This window comes from Montipora capricornis, chromosome 14, assembly GCF_036669925.1.
Source record: "Montipora capricornis isolate CH-2021 chromosome 14, ASM3666992v2, whole genome shotgun sequence".
NCBI classification, from domain to species: domain Eukaryota; kingdom Metazoa; phylum Cnidaria; class Anthozoa; order Scleractinia; family Acroporidae; genus Montipora; species Montipora capricornis.
This window is the reverse complement of record NC_090896.1, coordinates 22,438,443-22,460,942: the sequence shown is the minus strand read 5'-3', so window position 1 is coordinate 22,460,942 and position 22,500 is coordinate 22,438,443. Positions and strand designations below refer to the sequence as shown.

At 40.0% G+C, this 22,500-nt stretch overlaps 2 protein-coding genes across 2 annotated transcripts in view; one reads left to right on the top strand and one right to left on the bottom strand.

The window, feature by feature from the left end:
- Nucleotides 1–8,583, top strand: part of LOC138032519 (protein phosphatase 3 catalytic subunit alpha-like) — a 26,445-nt gene extending 17,862 nt beyond the window's left edge. Inside the window, exons 8-12 of the mRNA XM_068880219.1 lie at nucleotides 2,134–2,228; nucleotides 3,005–3,130; nucleotides 4,019–4,175; nucleotides 5,135–5,232; nucleotides 5,640–8,583. Of these exons, the coding sequence (XP_068736320.1) occupies nucleotides 2,134–2,228; nucleotides 3,005–3,130; nucleotides 4,019–4,175; nucleotides 5,135–5,232; nucleotides 5,640–5,764 (601 nt within the window). The 3' untranslated portion in view covers nucleotides 5,765–8,583. The remainder of the gene's footprint in view (nucleotides 1–2,133; nucleotides 2,229–3,004; nucleotides 3,131–4,018; nucleotides 4,176–5,134; nucleotides 5,233–5,639) is intronic.
- A 1,506-nt stretch (nucleotides 8,584–10,089) lies between these two features.
- The window catches only part of LOC138032518 (meckelin-like), a 20,065-nt gene continuing 7,654 nt past the window's right edge, over nucleotides 10,090–22,500 (bottom strand). The window contains 3 exon segments of the mRNA XM_068880218.1: nucleotides 10,090–11,894; nucleotides 12,499–12,754; nucleotides 14,346–15,113. Of these exon segments, the coding sequence (XP_068736319.1) occupies nucleotides 11,464–11,894; nucleotides 12,499–12,754; nucleotides 14,346–15,113 (1,455 nt within the window). The 3' untranslated portion in view covers nucleotides 10,090–11,463.

Here is a 22,500-nt window from a genome sequence, read left to right as displayed (position 1 = left end):
GGTTTTATATGTGAGTTATGTGCAGGAGTTTTACAAAGCGAAAGAGAGCTTGCAGTGCTATCCCGCGCTCATTGCTGTGAAATAAATGCCAGAAAATCAAGTTTAATCTGTCTACTGTGGCTTTCTACGAGATCCCTGTTACAACTTCAAAAACAAACGATAGATTTATATATTTCCATCAAATGGTAAGAGTAAATCGTTTCAGTAGTTTCTATACTGCGTACAAAATTTAACCACATTTCAAGTTCGTTTATTAGCGCATAACAGTGAAAGTCGTCTCTATATGGCTTGATTCAGTTTTCTCCCTCCAACATAATGATATTTTGGACTAGCTGACTGAGGAGTCTCGTTATTGGAACATTAGTTCTGTGAGATCTCTCCTTCCAAATTGTTTTTGGTGAAGTTTATAAATAAATAAATAAATAAATAAATAAATAAATAAATAAAATAAGATTTCCGTATGAAGCAAATGTCACCAAGACCAATATTCATATACCTGAAAATCCCTCTTGAAGTCCTCCTCGGTAAAATGACAGACCCGAACAGACAATATAGCAGTCAGGTTTTCACGTTTGAGGAATCCATCCTCGTTTTATTTTCGCCGGTCAACTTTTCTTGAAATTTTAATTTTCCGGTGTAAGCTTCGGTTTTTTAATTTTTATATGTGTTCTCAAGTCTAGACATGTGTCTAGTTTCATTCCCCTCGAAAGGGTACACCCCAAACAGCAGTAATTGTTGCTGTGAAAAAGGCTTGCTACGTGTATTGAGCAACATCTGAAAGTTTCGTCGGCTTATTCTAAATTAAACGCTTACCCGTGTAAAAGCAAACACGTTTGCTGAAGCATCGAAGACGGCGGCTGTAGCTGAAGGAAGAAAGTGAAAAAGGTACGCTTGTCGAATATTTCTTTGTCGCATGTTCAAGGTTTTGTCTTGTTTACATTTGTTCTGGCTGATTTTTGGCGCCCAGTTTGATTGACTAGAAAATCTATAAGTATTAAGTGACTTGAGTTTCAGTCGCACGTATGGCCTACTTGGCCTACTACCTATTGAACCACAAGATCGTTTACCATAGTTCATCCTAAATTTGAATTTCTCGAAGCAGAAAGGTCACACAACATTGAGAAAGTGATCGGGGATCGAAGAACTTCGTAAGGTCGAACACGTTTGTTGACTATTGCTACGTTGAGGCCTTATGCGTCCCATGGCGCAAAAAGGACTGATGATGCTACGTCATAACACGTCATATCCAGGATGGCGCTCTCCAAGTCACGAAAGAGGTAACTTCAAAGTGCTCTTGTCACATTTTAACAGGGAACTGGACAAAACGGCAATTATTTTCGAATTCCTGGGGAAAAGTTTTCATAATTTAGAGAAACATTTTCTAGACCGTACTTTCGCTTTAAGATTCTTCATGGTTTAGCTCCATCTTACTTATCCTCTCTTATTTCTCTTGGGTGTCCAGCTAGATTAATTGTTATCCTCGTTTTATATCCAAAGCAACACTTAGTGATAAGTCCTTCACTTGCGCTGCTCCAAGGCTCTGGAATGCTTTGCCCTTCGGTGTCAGACGCGTTAATCTGTTGATGTTTTTAAAGCTAAGCTTAAAACACACTTATTTATTCCGGATTTTTTTTTTATTACAACTTAGTATCTACCTTGTTTTGTATTTTAGTATGTAACATTTTCTACTTGTAATAATTTTACAATTTTAATTTAAATGTTACATCTTACTTTTTAACTGACTGTCATGTGCATAGTTTTGAACATTTTTATGGAAAGTTGCGCACAATAAATGCATTATTATTTATTTATTATTTATTCCCATACAAATCCTTATAATTTTTACCCTCCAAGCCTGTGCCTTAATTGAGGCAAGACACCGGCTACTCTGAAGTTTGGTCGAGTTTGAAAGAAATTTCACATGCTTTGGTTGCACTCGTCCAAAATCTGCTAGTGTGAGCAGGTTTTTGGCCAGGAAGTCATTTGCATCATTGATTAGCAGGCATTATCGTTTCTCTTTTGTATCTCATTGATTTCAAACACTGACAGCCACTACAAATCCTTCTGATGACACTGTGACATGCACCATTTCAACTTTCTTAACTTTCTATTCTTCTTTCTTAACTTTCTTAGATACCGAATGTACAGAAAAAGCCAAGAAACTGGATTTCCATCCCTTATTACAATCTTCTCAGCTCCAAATTATCTTGATGTCTATAATAACAAAGGTTTGTTGACTGAGAGCTCTCTTACAATGTAGACTTAAAAATTAAAAATTTAATAATATTTAGCTGGGAAGCTCCACTTGCTCAAAAGTGGATTCCACAGAGGTCCTGCATCCAATCGAATTGGAATTTAGAAATGTTGATTGTTGAGGGGAGGGGAAAACCGGAGAACCCAGAGAAAAACCTCCTGGAACAGAGTAAAGAACCAATGTTCAACAAACTGAACCCATATAAGGCAGTGAGTCTGAAATCGAACTCGGGCTACATTGGTGGGAGGCGAGTGCTATAGGCCACTTTGGAAAATAATACTCTTTGTCTGGCCCCCCAAATTTTGCATAAGCATTGTTTCCGGTTTCTCTTGGGACTTACAAGGGTCCCAAGAGAAAACAAAAACAGTACTTATTCAAAATTTGTGGGAACAAAAAGAGTATTATGGTATTTTCCGAAGTGGCCTATTACCACAATGCCATCCCTGCTCTTGTTTATGAGCTTTTTCTTAAACCTCCCCCACAAATAAAAAAATAAAAAAAAACCTTTTTTTTTCCCATTTTTGTGAAAAGGGAAACCTGTTACCATTAAATATATTTGTGCTTGGAGTTGCCTTTAATTCATCACATGTGACCTAAGTGGTTGATGACCCTATTTTTGAACTCTTGACCTGTTGCTTATTTGAAAGGACTAGAAAATTCTGCTTTAATGTACTTAACCCCCATAAACCAGTGAAAACAATTAAAGCCGTTGAACAACTATTATTACAAAAAAGTCATTGTGTTTTTCAGCTGCTGTTTTGAAGTACGAGAACAATGTGATGAATATCCGTCAGTTCAACTGCTCACCTCATCCTTACTGGCTTCCAAACTTTATGGATGTGTTTACGTGGTCTTTGCCATTTGTTGGCGAGAAAGGTATGCTTTATTGCTTGCTAGTATGACAATGACTTATGTTCTTATCGAAGAAAGTTAACTTGAACAAGAATACAGGCTACAGAATTGAGTAGTACTTCAAGCACATAGGGATCATTCAGAACTTTGTAAAAAAGTGTGCAATAAGAAGACCCTTGAGGACGTGGGTCACCGACTTTGTTTCGGAGAAAAAGGCAAGGGAAAAATGCCCTAGTTTCGATAGATGGGTCATCATAACGAGTTGTAGACTCATCTACTCATCCGTCGAAAATCATAAACATATGTTAGAGTGACGGTTTGTGTGCATAGAAATATAGGCGTAGATCTTTTAGATAATTGCATGCCGCTGGGATGTCGTAAACAATAGAGTTAATCCACAACGAGCGTTTTCGCAAGCGCTACCAGTTGTAACCGCTTCCGGAATTCAGGGCACAAGGAAAGAAAATTAAAAAAAGAGACAACTTCATTGTGATTTTTTTTCATTTCATCACATTTTGTAAGAAGAGTAAGTGATTCATGTCTTAAAAAATAGGGGCCACCGATGATCTAAACGAGTAAAATCCATCTGATGTTGCGAAGCTCTTGGAAAATTTCGTTTGTCACGTTTTTGCGTGACCTGTCGGGGAAGGACTTTTTTTAATTAAAAAAAGTTTCTCGAGCATACGAACGAAGTTTCAGGCAGGCGTCGTCTTTATGTGGTTAGTGTTTTGTATCAGCTCTCCATTGCCGTCATACTCATCTTTTGGAGTGTGATTTTCGTAAAATATTATCTCTGGTTGTTCCACTCCTAGGTGTCAGTGGGTTAATTCACCCTGGGCAACCCATTCTTGCCACTACCATAAGGACAGTTAGTTGCACCGTGAAGTAACCTTTTTACTTTTTTTTGCTTAGTCACAGAAATGTTGGTGAACATCCTGAATATCTGCACGGATGAAGAGCTTGAAGGAGAGGAGGATGAAGAGCAAAGCGAAGCACTCAAACGGAAAGAAGTTATACGAAGTAAAATTCGAGCTATTGGAAAAATGGCCAGAGTATTCACAGTTCTAAGGTAAGGATTTGTTTATGCTTTCAGCCAAACGACTACAGTAGAACCCTGCTAAATATCAGAATTGGTTAACGCGAAGGGCACTGCAGCTATATTTCAAAGTCAAAGAAATTTTTCCTATATTTACCGGTATTTATTTTTCTGGTTACTGAAATATGTTGGTATTGGTTGTATCTTTATTCCCTGCTATTTTAAAGATTTTGTTATTTTTATGTACCTTTGGACTTTCAAGCCAAGTGTATTTTAGGTTGTAATGTCAATGTTAGCACAGATCGAGTACTGGAGTGGTGGTCTGGTGGAATGTGACAATACATGTAACTCGCAAGGGACCCAGAGTCCTGTGTATTGCGACACCATGCATCACTTTGAAAAATCCCCTGAAATAATTTTCCTAACTTTGGATAGTCTTTCCATTGTTCAGTCATCAATCTGGTTATCTAAAGGTTAATTTGGCACTTGTAATGGCACCTTATTAGAGTCTTCTCAGAGAGTCCAAAACTCTAGTGCTGTGTGCTAAATTAGGTGTGTACATACAACACATTCTTAGGACTGTTCTATTGTTTGATGGCATGTTTTCCTTCACCTGGCTCACTAGAGTTTAGAAGTTACGTATAATTGTAGGGGTTAAATAACAAAATTTAAATTTGCACTAAACAATCTTCTTGAAACAAAGGCTTAAAATTTTGTCAGTCTAACGATAAGCGAAGACACTTTTAATAATTTATTGCAGGAGCACTTAATTTAGAAAATCTGCCACGTCTATTATCCCTGTCTTAAGTGTTTTAGATGAGGGTAGATGGTGAGACGGTATTAATCTTAATTAAATAGGTTAATTTTTGGCTTTTAAACCTGTTAAGTCCGTCAACATTTCAAGTTTTGCTGTTAAAACTTTATTTGTACAGTGTAGGGTAGGGTGTCCAGCTTTGCATATCTGTAAAGAAATGTTTTGTTTTCATTTTCAGAGAGGAAAGTGAGAGTGTTGTCCAGCTGAAAGGTCTTACACCATCGGGACATCTCCCAGTTGGACTTTTATCTGGAGGGAAACAAGGGCTCGAAACAGGTCAGTGTGGTGCAGACAGTTATTTATCAAGCTCTGTGTTCAGTTTGTAACATGCCATTGGTTTCAGCTTACACTTTTAAACCCATCTGAAACTTTTTAATTTTTTTTAATTTCATATTTTATATATTTTTGAAAGGAACTCTAGATGCTGGAAATGGAAAGGAGTTTTACTTAACTGTCTAGTTTTCTAGCGCTGGAGCACTAATTGAACACACTACTAATGTATAAACTGCAATCAATATATTAACGCAAACCAAATGTTTGTTTTTGAGAAGATGGGAAAACCGGAGTCCCCAGAGAAGACACTTGTTTATCAAGCTCTGTGTTCAGTTTGTAACATGTTATTGATTTCAGCTTACACTTTTAAACCCATCTGAAACTTGTGAACAATTTTATCTTTCATGTAGCTCTTCAAGGGCATGTCTTCAGTCCAAACCACAAAATCAGTGGGTTTGCGGAAGCCAAAGGACTTGACCAGGTCAATGAAAGAATGCCCCCTCGAAAGGACATGCCTAGCCACTCAAGCAAGTGAAGAAGCTGTGGATGGATGCAAGACAGTACCAAGCCGGTCATCAACCCTTCCATGTGTTATAGCATATAGGATAAACTTTGTCGATACCTGTAAAAATGTTGATGTTAAAATGTTCTAACTCGCACTTGTCTAGAATATATTGTTTTAAACTAGGTTTTGTGTTGATGACTGGGTTTGGTACTTTCTTGTGCTGACATATGATGTCAAGTGATGTTCAGTTGGTGGAAGAGATTTCAAGTTGTTTCAGATGAAGCAAGACGTTTGCTGGGGATTGATGCACATGAAAGTTATGTATGTACAGAGGCTTGTGTTCAGTGCATGGACCCCAAGATATTGGTGACCTTTCTATGCTTCCTTTTTGGAGTGTTGACTCCAATACCTATTAAATGTGCAATGCAATGATTTTACCAGTAAATAAGTAGAACTGTATAAAAATAATATAGAAGAGATACACTTGTCTTATTAGGATTAGCTGTGTTTTTGTGCTAGCACTGAAAGATTACAGTTTCCTAGCTTATTCTCCTCCCAAGTATCGTAGCCTCCACATTTTCAGTTTTGACTTTTCATTTTATTTTAGTAATAGTTGTATAAGCCATAGTTGTACATGAAGCCACATTTTAGAACCACAGGTCTTATCCATACATTAATTTTGATTTCGAACTGGGACAAACATTAACTGAAATGGAGACTGCACTTATGGGTAAATGTCCCAGGGAGCCTCAATTCAATGCTAGTGCCAGTCGAACCGTGTGAAGATAAAGCTCTATCACGCTCAAATAAAGTATTGCTTAAATAATAGTTTTATTAATCAATCCTCGTTCAGCGACCTTGGGCACTTTCCATTCAACAAGAATTTGTTATAAATTCCGGTTGCACAAACTACCGTGGTTCCAAGCTAAGCTGTGTTCGCTTGAGATTCGCGCCTATGAGGGAGACTCGCATTTACTTGTTGTAAGTTTGAACAAGTGCTAATCGAGAGTTGATGGGACATTATGGACGTACCGGTGAAAGGGAACCACCGGTTGTGTGGAATCGGACTGAAGCGAAACAGAAAGTTCAAATTTGACTTTCCACAGAAATTTTTGCGGACTGGAAAGCACCCTTCAAACTCCTCGGTAAATATGCTAAAAGCTAGCTTATAAGTGCCTTGAACTTACTTTCGTTCATCAGTTTTAAAGTTATTACTGGAAGTCATATTTTTAATATATATTTCCTCCAATTTCCCGAAACGGAAAATACCATAGTATTCTTTGTTTGTCCCCCCAGATTTTGCTTAAGCATTGTTTCCAGTTTCTCTTGGAACTTACAATGGTCCCAAGAGAAAACAAAAACAATGCTTATGCAAAATTTGGGGGGACAAACAAAAAGTGTTATGGTATTTTCCGAAATGGCCTATGAGCATTATTTTTGTTTTCTCTTGGGACCATTGTAAGTCCCAAGAGAAACTGGTAACAATGTTTATTTATAATTTGGGTGGACAAGAGTATAATGGTATATTCCGTTTCGGTCATTAGATTGCAGGGGTTTTTTCTCCGCCATTTATGCTCAGAAACGGTTTGAGCTTTTGCGAACGTGTGACAACTGCATTCTGTGCAAGATTTGCTCTGAGACGAAAAGATTCTATGTCGTAATATTCCTATGCGTTTTCTCTAACATTTGCACGGCAAATGCAGGACTTTGAAACTACAAGAGATGGAGTACACTTCTCGCTCTCTTTTCTGAAGGGATCTGCTAAAGAGCGAGTGCATGTGTGAAATACGTTGGTTATCATTTCCTCCTTCTCATATCAAGGTGCACATTTTCCCGCACTTTGTGTCGTGTACCTGTAATTACTTAGAGTTTTGATTGGTTTACTAGATTGTCTCCGTCCTTTTTGATTGGCTAAAGTAATTACTTTGGTTTTGGTTTTACGACACTCGATTGAAACTTGCTCTATCATGTAAATTTTGTTGTAATTCTAATTAGTCTACATCAACATTACAAAAGTGATGTATCAGAACATGCTCACCGTCAGCCTCGCATCCATTCTTAGGCCAACTGTGAAATGGTCTATTGTTAAAATGTGCTTGGTACTTCTTCATCTCGAGTATCTTTGAAAGCTTTTTCATTATCAAATAGCTTATGGTCGTGAAAATATTTTAAAATTCTTCCTAAAGAGGCAGATTTCGTTGACCAAGTTACAGTGAAATGTGTGCTCTATTTGGAAATGTGCTTTGTTTTCCAGGCATTGAGAAATGCCTTTGACAATACCATCAGGTAGTAGTGGTATACTGCACAAGTAAATGTAAAAAATCGTATAGAAATAGTTTTGGCTTATTCTGGACAAGCGCCAATTAATGCAATGAATTGAATGTATTTATGAAGCTGCTTTTAGTTCAGTTAAAGCCATCGGTGAGGTACTCTGTTTTGACTCTTGTTCTTTGTCATTTAACTGCAGACCATCTGCGATCTGGAAGAGCGCTATTCGATTAGAGTCGAAAATAACTAAGCTCTGGCAAAAAAAATGTCGCGTCATATTTTTTCCAATGTTAACTCTGAAATGCGTTCAGTACTGGGTGCATGTATTTGCTCTCCGGTATGATTCAGGGACTCCAGTTGGTTTGCTTTGGCTGTTATCACTAGCAGCTCTTTCAACAATTTTTGCGGCACTCGATTGAAAACTGTTGTGGAAAGTATGTATTATATCAAAATGAGTAAATGTTTTGTGAAGGTGTCGAAGACAACATAGCAATTGTCTATATAAATCTCCTGTTGCATATGAAATGCATGTAGGTCAAGACGTTTTATTTATGATTTTATTAAAGTAAAAGGAGAGCAAATGAAGGTCTGTTGTTTCCTTCGTTTTAACTCGAAATGAGTTGATTTGAGTGAGGGTTAGAGGAAATATTTTAAATAATGAGTGCAACGGGAAAGAATCTTGCAACTGAGTTCTGTCAAAGTGAAACGCGCCCGTGGAAAGGATAAGGATAACTAGTTGGTTGCCGACGGGCGAAAGGACAACCTAAGCTGGAATGGGTAGAGCGTTCGGTGTTACGGAGGTCGTAGGTTCGAATCGTGCCTAGATCTCTATTTTCAGTTGTTTCGCCCATCGCCTAGAAAGGGTCTTATCTGATATCCCGATAAAGCGAGAAGCAAAGTCTTTTAATGCAACTTCTCCGAATGAGTGATTTGCGGTAATCGGTCAGCTGCCGATTTTAACATGTGCGAATTAGGAAAGACTTGGTCTCAGTGACAAAATGTCGGTGAAGAAAGTACAACTTGTTTTGGTCGACAGAGCTATTCCTCATGCAGTCAGTGGAATGTCAATCGATTTTCAACGAATTGTAAACTGCCCTTCTTGGTGTTTGTTCAGGGTCAGAAAGACAGTTTGACAACGTTTTTGCCAATCTTTATTCATGATATGATCAGGAAGGTAACGTGTATCTTTTCTTTTGTTATTGAAAATCTCCAATCTTGTAGAAAAGGAGGCTTCTGTCTTTAGTTCAGTGACCCACGGGCAAGTAACGACGCCATTTCGCCTGTCGAAAAAGCCCCATGCTAGCAGTCTTGTAGCAAAGCCTTAGATGACAAAGTAAGAGGAGGTTGGGGCGCCAGAGAGAATTTCTTCACTTCTGGATTGGTCCTAGCTTTAAATAGAGATGGACCAGCCATCACCAACTATAGGATCGCCTCACTGATGATTTGAAATCACTGCATAATCGTGTGAAGTAATATTTCAAAAACGAGTGCGAGTGTTTCATCGGGGTTTCCAAACACGAGAAAACTGATGAAAGCACGAGGCCCTAGGCCTCGTGCTTTTATTGCTTTCGAGTGTTTGGAAACCCCGATGAAACACAAAGGACGAGTATGTGAAATTGCTTCTCAATCCAATCGTGCATCATTAACCAAGAACAATGAAAAAATTCTCACTGATTTTTGGCATCGTACGCGGAATATAAATTACTTTTTTTGTTATTGTTTTTCAGTAATTATTGGCCTTTGTTGTTAAATATTTTAGCAGTGTCACAAGTCCCTGAAGACCGTCATTGTTTAAAGCGGAACACATAAACATCCCTTCACTCAATTCGGTCATTCTTAATGAGAGATGCTAACATTCTTAAAAGCTAACCTTTGGCCTAAAATAATATTTAGGCCTAAGGTTAGCTTTTAAGAATGTTTAGGATACTTTCTGTATTGGTGAAACAATGACCTGCAAATTAGACCCACCGCCGAAGAAGAGGTTAATCTGGTTCAAAACGGGGTTCCCAAGTCCACTCGTTACAAAAATAAATGGGCATTTGGAATACTCGAGCAACGGCACAAACAGAGATTTATAAAAATACCTGTTGTTCAAGTCAGTGGTTTATTCAAAGATTACGATTTCCATTTGGTTCAGTCACTTGATACATCTTTGTTTGTTCATGTTGGTGTCTTTGTTTTAAGTATTCAAATATGTTACTAATATCCAAATTAAGAAATGAGTTCGCTAGAGTTTGATGCTTTATCAAACTCTAGCGTTTGATATTGCATGAACTATCCATGTCATTCCAGTGTTTCACCGGGGTTTCAAACCACATGCACGTGACGAAATTGGCGTCTGGATGATAACCTTATGAATTATTAATGAGTTTGTGAAATAAAAGATTACAATGTTCATGTCCGAAGTTTCCTTAACAAAGCTCCGGCGTGATAATTTCACAACTTCCTCCGATGAATTAACTGCACTTAACTGGACAATTTGTAATGAGCTTAGAGCATTGTACCGGCATCGCAGAGGGCTTGGGGTTCGAATCCCGTGGAAGCCAACTGGCTCCAGTTGTTCTAAAGGTGGATAACGCTATCCAATGGATAGAGCAATTGATTTCGCTATTACTTATCCACTGGATAGTGATTTATCCGGCGGATAGAACTATCCATCGGTTGAACAACTGGGGCCTGAATTTTTCTGTTGCTTATCAGACACGTTCTTAAACCCTGTTTAGATGATCTCGGGTACCCGAGACAATCCTCCTCCGAGTTACCCTGGGAGAGGTATTTTACGTACGGGTTGTCACTCGTTCATGTACGAGTGACAACCCGGGAAGCGTGTAAATATCTTTTTCAGTTTGTTATCGAGATTCCCATACAAATCCTTATAATTTTTTACCGTCCCGAGTCTGGGCCGCATGTGGATCACGCAATTGTCATATATACGGTCGATAAAGTTGTCTCGAGAAGGAGAGATGCCTCGGCTAAACGAGACCATATAAACGGGCCCTTAATTGTCCAGATTTTAGTGCGAGGATCACATCTCACTTTCGTCTATAACCCGCACTTCAAATGTACATTTCTTCCAATATAATCTTTGCAAACGAGCCATAAAGGTGGTAAGGGGGAATGTTTGATCGCAATTCCTCAGGAAACAATATACTGTAGCCCTTCAAGATTTTACGGTTATCTCTCTCAAAAGAAACAAAACGTTTCAAAACAAACTCAATTACATTTGCTGCCAGGCGAATTTTTTTATATGACACAGCGACTAGAGCTACGTACAATTAAGAACAAAATGCTGAATTTTGTTCGCGAAATTCAAAAAAAGGCTGAAGGACATATGTCCGATGGGCTTTTAACATACAAAATTACATACATCTTTAGAGGTTATACGGGTTGGGTAAAAATAAATAAAAGATTACTCGAGATTACAATGAAAAATGTTTAAGTTAATTATTTTTTAGCGTTTCTCAAATTAAGAACCTGTCATCAACTAAAGTCTTTCTGGTGAGGTTTTTCCTCCCAAACTTGTTTCTCAACATGATTAATAACTTTGTAACAATGTAGGTAATAATACCAGCGAGAACAAAATCCTGAGCAAACGAATCAACAAAGGCAAACACGAGAAGATCAAACAGCATTAATGTCCATTCGTTGCCGTATAACAAAATGGAGTTGAAAGAACGACCGTTATCATTATAGAATATTGCTTTATCAGGGGGCGGAAGCTCTTTAAGTTCCATGTTTAAGATGTGTTCAAACAAAAGTTTATCCCTGACAAGATAATCCAAATCTCTCAGAGAATGATCGATAAACGCTGATAAGAAACGGTTAAGAGTGTTGTACGCAAGAATACGCTTCTCGACTGCAGCGGGAAGATTTGTTGTACGGCCATCTTGTCCTGGAGAAGATTAAAAAAAAAAAAACCATTATCAAGAGTTAAGAACGTTGGCAGAAATGCTGCACCGAATTTGTGGTCGGGGGATTAATCAACATGCTAAAAAACCCCAGAAATCTCTCTTGGGTCGATCTGGATGGCACAGAAATTAAAAAAAAAAAAGAAAAAAAAAAGAGTGACCACTATGTGAAAACGGCCCCCTTTATGACTGGGCAAATTCAGCATACAGATAATTCACTTGCAAAGTGTTTTTTTAATTTGCATATGCCCAAGTTTTTTGTGACATAGTAGTGTATTTTTGTTAATTATCTTTTAGCACCCTTTATTCAATGGAACCTTCAATATACCAGAGATAAACACAAACTGCAATTCCGTTCAATCTCTAATTGGAAGCTCACTTATACAAATGGCGTCGGTTCTTCAAAAGATGGATAGCGCTATCCACCGGATAAATCGCTATCCACCGGATAAATCACTATCCAGGGGATAAACACTAGCAAAACCAATCGAATTATCCTGTAGAAAGCGCTATCCACCCTTCGAACAACTTGGGGCAGGTGATTATCAACTTTTACTTTACCCAATTGTGTATCATGTGTGATCGTACCCATGGAATTTGGTATGTTCCGTCTCTGTTGCTGCAACCCTTCTTGGAGCAATGGCCTTACAACATCCTCATATTGTTCGCGGAACCTTAATGGTATCTCAATTTCAAATGTCTGCAGTTCTGAATTAGGTTCCAGGCCTCGCTTTCCACACAGATCATCTTCTTCACGCTTGAGCTGTTCACTCATCTGCCACATGTTTGTGTCAGCACGTCCATGCACTGAACGCCCGTGGATGTAGTAGCCATAGCGATTATTCTATCAACAAAAAATGCTGGGCATCAGTTTGGGTATGCTAGAAACAACCTCGTTCCCAGGGTCTCGTTGTCGATGAGGTGACGAGAATGCAGACCCTGGGAACGAGGTTGTGTTAGAGACAGAGCCTCACTTCATACCAGCTGATTGCTGGCTTTTCCCTTCCGAAACGACAGGGATTTCCCCAGCCTGCAAACGTATATATAGTTTACGCCATAGAAAGTACGGTGTACAGGGTTTTATTCACGAGTTGTTTGTGTCAAAAACCCGAACGAGCGAGTGAGGGTTTTTGACACAAACAACGAGTGAATAAAACCCCGTACAAAGCACTTTCTGTGTCGTTAACTGTTTATTACACATAAGACGAGAATTTTCATTAAAATAGTTTTCTGAACGCAAATTAGAAACCAAAACTCACTAACAATAGCACCAAATGCAAATTTAATATAATTCAATAACAAAGTACGATTTCCACGAGATGCACGAGTGATTGGCATGGAAACGCCTTTACGCTATTGTTGATTGGTTATACTTCCACATGTGAAATAGCTGTACGCCATTCTGATTGGCTGTATAAGCCTTTTCCACATGTGAAAATAAAGCGTATAGATTTGTACAAATGAGCTTTATGGAATAAAATTCTCATGTTATGTGTAATAAAACGTTGTATGAGACTTTGTGTGCACGTAAATAGTGACAAACAGAGTGCACACTCAGAAGTCACTGTTTCTGCCAACTACATTTCTGCATTTTTCCCCCCACCTTTAACGTTATTTAAATGTTAGAGATAGCTTTGGTGTTAAAGTCTCTATCACCTAAAAAAAAGACTTCTCTAAACAATTCTCTACAATTATCTAAAACTACCGGTAATTCTCTTGTTCGCTAAACTCTCTTCCTCCTGAGTTGCTATTTTAGAGGACCACAAACAGTGGAAAAAACTACATGTAAGTTGATCTGTGACCGTGAAAGTAAGAAGAATGGGTTTAACAAGGTAATACTGATCGAAAACGAAGACTGGAGACCAAAGACCCACTCGAAAAAACGTACAATAAGATTGTTTTAGTTCGCAGTTACCACATTTGGTTGATATTATGTTATTCCTCCTCCCTCCCTCTATTGGAAGGTTCTTGGCTTGAAACCCCACTCCCAAGGAAGACCACTGCCTTTTGTTACGCAAAATTTACCATCATAATGCATCAGTGTAACTTAAAGACGATATCAATGGCCCACTCACATTTAATAGACAATCAACCTCATCTTAGGGAAATATATAGTCGATAATCGGACGACAGTCGGTCGACAGTCGATCGATCGTCGGTCGATAGTCGTTCCCAGACGCATTTCGATCGAGTATCACATTCAAGATAAAATTCAGGACTTCATGCGACGGGGCTTGAACCCATGACCTCGCAATGCCGGTGTGAGGCTCTAGCCAACTGAGATACGAAGCCACTCACGTGGGGATTTATTTTCCCAGGGTTCGCACAGATTTTTGGTTGCAAAATTGAAGACTTTTTCCAGACTTCTTCAAGAATTCAAGACTCTGTACGAACCCTGCTCTAACAGTAACTGCAAAATCCATGGTTTCACTAACCTCTAAAATAAAGATGCTCACGTTGCTCATTGCACACAAGTCGATGAAGTCACCAAGTGCATCCCCAAAGAAACGCTCATAAATGAATGCAAAGAAAAACCACTGCACAGCCTCAATGGACAAGAATACGATGCAAAGAACTGCGAATCGCAGGACTTGGCTGAAGTTGCCTATGTAATCAGTCTCAAAATTTGCAGTGTATCTGGTAAAGGGGTCGGTGGTAGCTAAATATTCAAATCCTACAACCTTTAAGAAGAACAAAACAAGAAAAACCTGCAACTCAGGGTTCGTTTTTCGAATTGTCTGGATTTCATTCCATTCATTAGCAATGAATAAAGTTCGCCAGATGCTGACAGGAGCATCAGTAGCCCCTGTCCCTCCACCCTGAGCAGGCTGATTGACTCTTCCCTGAGGACGCTCCCAATCAATAAAAAATATGTCAAAAAAGGTCTGTGTCAGCAACATGTGAACCACCTCAAGGAGCTTGAATGAGAAGGTAACGTAAAAGAGTGTGAGAAATAGCTTCTCCTGGCTCTCTGATGGGAGAAGAAGGGAAACTGTTTTTTGTTGCTTGAAGAAAACCAGCCATTGGAATGACATTCCAAATGCAATCCAGAAGAGCACTACGGAAAAGGTCCCAAAGCAAAATAGAATAAATTTTATAATAGTAAAGCCATCAAATTCTAATTTGCCTTCTCGTCTTCGCCAAGAAGTCACCTTTACTAAAGCAAGAATTGCAGCAACAGCAGACAGACAACCAACAGCAATCTGCAAGATAAAAAATGTGCAATGTTAGGGGTTGTAAGAAAAAAAAGATACAATGACTGTACAAGGTTAACTTTCTAAGTCATAAACTGTACACCAAAACAAAACGTGCAAAATTTAATAAAATTTAGATTAAACAATAATTACATTTGTATGGTTATTATACCTAGACTTTCGCTCAACAAAACATGCACTGTGATTGGTTGATTCTTGGTCATGTGCCCCTGATCAAATTTAAATGTATCCAAACCGGGATACATTTGTTGCCCACTCTGGATGTTTTGCCGCGATTGTTGAAGGAAAAGTCTAAATATATAACAAAGCACTTAATGTCTGGTCCCTTAGAAACTAATTAGTTTTGTTTTGCCTCAAGTCCTGATGTTTCCCTTGACTTCATCTCACGAAACATCAGGACTCTCGGGAAAACAAAACTAACTGTTTCCCTCAGGACCATACATTAAGTGTATATTATATGATGCAAACACAGGAGGAAGACACTTTATTTGTTTTGTTTTCATCCTATTGTCAAAATTGTCAACTGAAGAAGTGACCACAATGAATAGAGAAGATAATTTCACAGTTTTGGAAAAAAAGACAACACAGGGGTCCAGAACTGTGCATTTTTTTGCATTCTCCCTTCACTTGAAATCTCTTAGAGATTGCTATTTGTCAGTATTGATTGCAGCTAAAGTTATATGGTTTAAATATTGTCCTGGTTCATATCAAAGTTAAATTGCCTTTTGCCTATACAAACCCACAAAGCAACCAAACCCTCCCCAGATATCAGATGACATGCCGAGGTGTAAACAACCACAACAAATCTCCAACTTGGCCTTCAAAAGACGGGAAGTACAGGCACCATGGAAAAAGTGTTTACTTTAATACAAAAACTCCACACAATTTATATATATTATATCATAATCTGAAACAATGGAAATCAAAATTCAGGGCTTGAAATTAACTTTTTTGCTCAGGTGCCAGCTGCCGACAAACAGGGAAAATTTGGTTGCCGGATCATAAATTTTGGTCGCCAACTTTGCTTGCAAGGAAAGGCATAATCATTAAATAGCATTAATGCCTGTGTTGCAAATGGAGGTTGGGTGCCCAAGGATCTGGGGACTGGTACCAACGACCCAAACCCAGGTCGGTGGAACACTCCAAAAGCCAGCCCTACCCGCAACCCAGCCACGAGCCCTGCCTGCCATGCTGAAAGGACCTCCGGGCTGGACAACCTGGAGCAATGGGTGCTCATGGCCACTAAGCCACGGCCCCCCAAGGGACCAGACCTGAGGCAATCAACTCCAGCTAAAAGAGACGTCAATGCACTACCTGCTAAACCAACTGACTGGACATCTGGGTCAGAACGCCAATAGGTGTGCCGATATACCGTTGGTAAGCATCACTCGACCACCGGCCTAAAGTCTTGATGGGGCGATGCGGAACTCCCCAAGGTGCGGCTGTAGTGGCCGCACCAATCCGGAAGCTGTGACCCGAGTAAGAACCATGATATCCCGCTGAGTGTAAAAAAGACTGCACCATGGATGACAGCTGCTGCAGAGTTAAGGGACGACCATCCGCAAAGAAAAACAGCGGCCCTGGAGACGGGCCCCGCAGAGCCAAGAAGTTACCAAGGGCTGCCACTGGGCAAAAATAATACTGTTACCATGGCCTACGTAGATGACACAGCCAAGGCGAAAGGGGTCAGTCTTAGAGCACTTAATGAGAACTTTCAAACAAGTAGGATCCACCAATGCATCAGCTTGTACGTCACTAACCGCTAGATGGATACTGGGGTCAAAATGAAGAATTAGTGGTGAACTCGCCTGCACGCAAGAAACCAAAAAACCCCAGGCAACACACCCAGAGCATGACATGGTCATGGAACTTCATGTCTAAGGAAGCTGAATGATCTGAAGGAGATCAATCGTAATCGGGAGGCGAGTTGGAGGAGACGAACCCTGTACACACTTTATACCCCTCAATAAACGCTGCAGCTGTAGACAGTTGACCAGGGGATCAGGGAAACCATTTTCAATGTGAAGGGACCGCACTGTACTGAGGTATACCTCGATGGATGAGCAGTGAAGATTATTGACCAACAGTGATGCAAAACACACAAGTGTTCGTTCGTTGGCTGGCGTTCGTTCGTCGGCTGGCACAAGGGCCCCCTCTGGTCTCAAAAGGCCCTCCTGACGGCAGAACTCGGCATAGCAACGCTGGGCGGATAAGTAAACCCGATGTGTAGATGGAGCGAGGCCCTGAGTGAGAAAAAACTGGCATCTTGCTGTCAGATAACTTGCAACGCTGTCAGGAGAGCTGGAGGAATTGGCGTTGGAGTTTCCATGGCTTGTGGGGCCAGGTGCCGAAAACGCTGCAACTGGAAACGAGAGAGAGAGAATCCGCAACAAGGTTAGCTTTTCCACAAACTGATGACGCTGTAAAAGAAAATGAATGGTGCACTGCCAACATCTCTGGAGGTACCTGACAACAATACAGCCACCACTGACTCGATATCACATAGGAACTCGAACCACCGCGAAGACCACTGAGAACCCCACAAATGAGCTGCCACAACAATCGGAAACAGCTCCTTATAAGCAATAGATAGAGGTTGTTGAGAAGCCGACTATGCACCAAAAAACCATTGGCTGTTGAAAATCGCTCCAAAGCCCAGGGAGCCTGTGGCATCTGACGAGACTTGGAAGTCAGGGAGAGGGACCTAAGCAGGCATCAACAAGAAACTAAGACCATCCAAACTCTGCTGAATCAATTCCCGCCACCAAGTCAGGTCCAGATGAAATGACTGGTTTAGCTGAATGGGGTGGTCATCACGCCTGAATGTACATAACAAGTTAATCATCTGGCGGAGAAATGTCCTCCCCTGAGGGGCAACCTTACAGACATAGTAGAGTTGACCAATAAGGGACTTCAACTTGCGACGTTTGCAGAAACGCTTAACTGACCATGTATCTAACAGAGAAATGATCCTATCTCTCTTCTCCACCGGCAACCGGGCCTGTAGTGTCGTTGAGTCCAGCTGAATGCCAAGGATGGATAGGCGTGTAGTGGGGTTCTCCAGCTTAGGTGGGTGAAGGGGGAGGCAGAGGATGGAGCACACCCGGATGCACGCCTGCAAGTTGTAGTGACAGACCGGAGAGGCTGGCGGACCCAATGTCACAAAATCATCCCAGTAATGATTAAAGAAATCAACCCCATAGTTTTGAGTCAGTATCCATTCGACCATGTCTGCAATGGAGGTAAAGATGTACGGAGCCGAGCGTAGTCCAAAGGGAGGAGCCATGTCCACGTAATATTTATCACGCCACTTCATGCCCAAGAGGGAACGATCCTGCGGGTGGATGGCCACATTGCGGTAGGCGCTCACCACATCAAACTTGCCAACAAGAGTTCCCCGGCCCCGAGCCATAATGCCATTGATAACAGAATCAACAGTGACATACTGAACTGAAAATAAAGGCTTGGGGATGCCGTCGTTGATGCTGTGACCCTCAGGAGATGAGAAGAATCAAACGCCATTGACCAGGTTGATTGTTCTTCGGGATAACCCCAACGTAGGAAGCTGCTGCCTGATCTCGGTAGTCATGCAACTCTGCTTGAAACTGGGACAACTGCAACGGGGAGACTAAATGTACACTACATACACAAGAAGTAACAGGGAAATATTCCCGCTCAAAAACGCCCCCCTTTGGCAGGGGAGAGGGCAACAAGACTGGGGTTGCGAAAGGGGCAGCTAACCTTGGGGTGATCCCCATCACATGAGCTGCAGACATGGCGGAAGTTATCCCAAGGTAGATTCCAACATGGTGTCAACATACACTGGTCACAAGAAACAAGGTAGCAAAGGGCAGTTTAGAAAAGCCTGAAGAGTGTTCTTCTCTAGAAAATTAAGACTGTGAAGTCTCTTAAGGTCAATGACAAAACATTTGTGAAAGCAATGATAATCAAAAGCTTTGGAGAGGAGATTACGCGTCCTGGGATCGTGATGTTTCAGAAAAACCTGCCAGTGAAAGGACACTGCACCTGCCCAATAGGGAAATCTGGTATTTGCTGTCATGTTATTGCTGTGTTAATGTTTTTAGAGTATTACTTTAAACACAACACTTGCCTACTGTCATTGACGGTTATGCAAAAATGTAGACGTGGCACAGAAAAGGGAAAATGTCTGGAATCGCTACAAGGGCCTCCCATATTCCTCTCAAACCGTTCAGAGGTACTAGGTCTACAAGGAAACCTTTGAAACGCAGTGCTGAAGAAAGTGCTGGGACAAGTAATGATATAGAAATTTAAGTAACTACTACAAGAGGGATGTAGATGAGATGTCCAGCAAAATTGCAAGTGGTGTGAACCAAGAACATCTTCAATTGTATTTTTACAAGACAATGAGAAAATATAACGTTAGATCTGGCCTTTCAATGCAGGTTCACTACAATAAGTCTTATCAAGCCAGAGCTGTATTTACAGATTGCAACTATTGCAAAAATGCTGAAGAGAAGTATGACAAGGAAATTCTCTGTTCAAAGTTTGCCAGCTCAGATAAAGAAGGGGACGGCCAGCAAAATGATAATCTAGTCACCACTCCTCTTCTCAGTGAGAATACTGAGGAGACACTCCAAAATGATGAGCACATTTTAATGAATGAAAAACGATAAGATGAAATCTTGCATCTGTTGGGATTGCTCCGAGGTACAAAGGAAACAAAAATAAAAGTAAAACTTCCCGATTACAGTAAACTAGAGCGATGTGGATTCAATTATGCCCCAGTGAAACAGGGATCTGAAGAATGGCATTCTCTGAAAGTGGGCATAGTGACTGCAAGTAGGCTTCCAACGTTGTTGGGCTTTTGTGGTCACAAGGAATTCAGTCAGGCTTGGTTCTTCATCCACATTAAGGTTGATGAAAGAAACGTAGCACCCAAAAAATTCAAGAACTTTTCCAGAGGAATTGAGTTTGAGGGAAGAGCGCTTCAGTTGTTTGAAGATCTTTCAGGTGTGTAAATGCTTTGCTGTATGCATGACTTGTACATCACTTACTCTGTGTTTATTTTGCTGCTTCATTCTTTCCACCAGAATGAATGGTTCATGTCGAAATTAATAATTGCGACATTACAGCCAAATTACTTAAAGTTAATTAATTAAATTAATAGAATGAAAATCACAGGCAAATTAAATTAATCCATCAATTTGTACTGATAATGATCAGATTCAAAGATGTTGAGGTAATAAAAGGTATGTGTATAATGAACAAAATAACTTGTTTCTGTTGCAGGTGCGCCAGTCTCATCTGGAGGTTTTTTCTATCACCCTATGGATAGAAGGTATGGGGCGAGTCCCGATGGAATAGGGCAGACCCTCTTGGTGGAAGTCAAAACACGGGAAATAGACTGTAGTGCACCCCTTATTAGTGTCACTGCCTCTCACATACTACAGAGAATGTTTGGATGGTTTGCACTGTTGGCAATGTAACTTTCCTTGAGTCATACCATCCAGAACAGAACTGTGCAAACATTTTTTTCATTGAGCGTGGCAATCTTCCCCTAGATGTTTGCAAGACTGTTACTGACGCCATTTTGTTGAGGAAAGAGATAACAGAATGGCCCCATGAAGAGAACAAGTTTTTTAGGAAGCTTGGAGAGCATCTGGAAGCATGGCTTCTGATAGGATGCGGAAAAAAATTAAAGATTACACGGAAATTTTTGGCCATATTATGCGGAAACATGCGTTGATTATGCGGAAATTTAAACAAGTTATAAAACTAATAATTAGGCCTGTCCAATGTATTTACATGCTTACGGTAAATCCGTAATCGAAATTGCAACCAATACAATCGCATTTGCGACTGAATTTTTGCCCTTTGTGATTAAAATACATGGAGCTTTCACCGTTGAAATAAAAGGATTAGCAGTTGGGATTTTGCCACGACTTTTGGTAAAATAAATAAAGGGATAAAAAATTATTTTGTTTCTCGTCATCAATTTTGTTCCAATTTGGAGATAATGCAGCAAAATTGTAATACCTTTGGAGCGCGATCCATTCCCTCGATCTTATCAGTCATGTAATTTGCTGAAGTGTAACTGTTTCTTGTCCAATGGGAAGCATTGTAGGAACAAAAACTAGTGTCCAGGCTCATTGGCGAAAAAATGCCCGGAAACTGCTTACGATCTTTCTTACGAACTTTCATCTTGCGAACGAAATGGTGTGTTTTCTTCAATGTTCAGGAAAATAAGCGTTTCAAAACAGTCAATTTCTTTGGCTTTTATGTTTTTGAGGATGTTAAGGAGCTGCTTTATCACTAATGTCAGGTGTTTCTTCTGTTTTTTGCGGAAAATATCGGAATTATGCGGAAGATGCGGATTTCAGTGAATTATGCGGCGGATCCCCATCGCCGCATCCTGTCAGATGCCATGTGGAAGGAAATGTTCCAACATTTGAAAATATAAGATCTCTGCGTTCCTGGGTGAATGCCATGACTAAAACTGTGAAACAAGTAGTTTTTGTCCGAGATGCAGATTGATAAAACAACATTATCTTCAAGAGTATCCCCACTTATTAGTGTAACCTCCGAAAAAAGTACTAGCTTCACAAATTTTTCTGGGCTTTGTTTTTTATCCGTTTTAAGCAGTATTAGTAATGGTACTTTTTCAGTAAGATATGTTATGATGAATATCATGCATTTCATTGTTTCTTTCACTGGAAGCATATAGTTTTCTTAAAAATGTTCTTTAATTAATTACTTTGGTCCAGCACTTGGTTAGATTTTATATGATTTGGGTGCCCCAAGCTTTCTGCACACTCATGTGTTAATTATCAACTATCAATATTTTTAAAGTTCTTCTGCTTGTCAATTTTAAATCTCCTTAACAGTTAAAACTTGACTTGGCTGTTACAGAAGATAGTTACCGGTACTATTTTGTATTACTGTTAGACTGTAACTCAATAAAGGAAGTTGCATGAGGGGCAGTATTGTTTACAAGGAGCTGTATAATGTCTTTGCTTCCTAAGTTTCACTTGGGCCAACTGGAGTTTTCAAAATATTTACAATGTGTGCAAATACCTTAAAGCAATACCTAAGAATATATATTCTCATCATTGGCCAGCAGCTGTTTAATATGGTCCAGTCCCTTATGCGGCCAATGTAGTTCTCTTTGTATATCCTTAAAGTGGCTATGCCAAAATTCCTACTCATGTCTGTCTGCATACTGGAGATCGAACTTCATTGGGGGTTGGTTGTGTAAAATGCCTCTCTTTAGGCAGAGTTCTGCAATATCAAAACCTTTGTCTGTAAGAACTAGTTTCCCTTTGTTAACCTTGTCTAGAACCCAACACTGCTCACTGAGTGATGTCTCAGTCTGATTTTGTCCCTGGGTAACTCT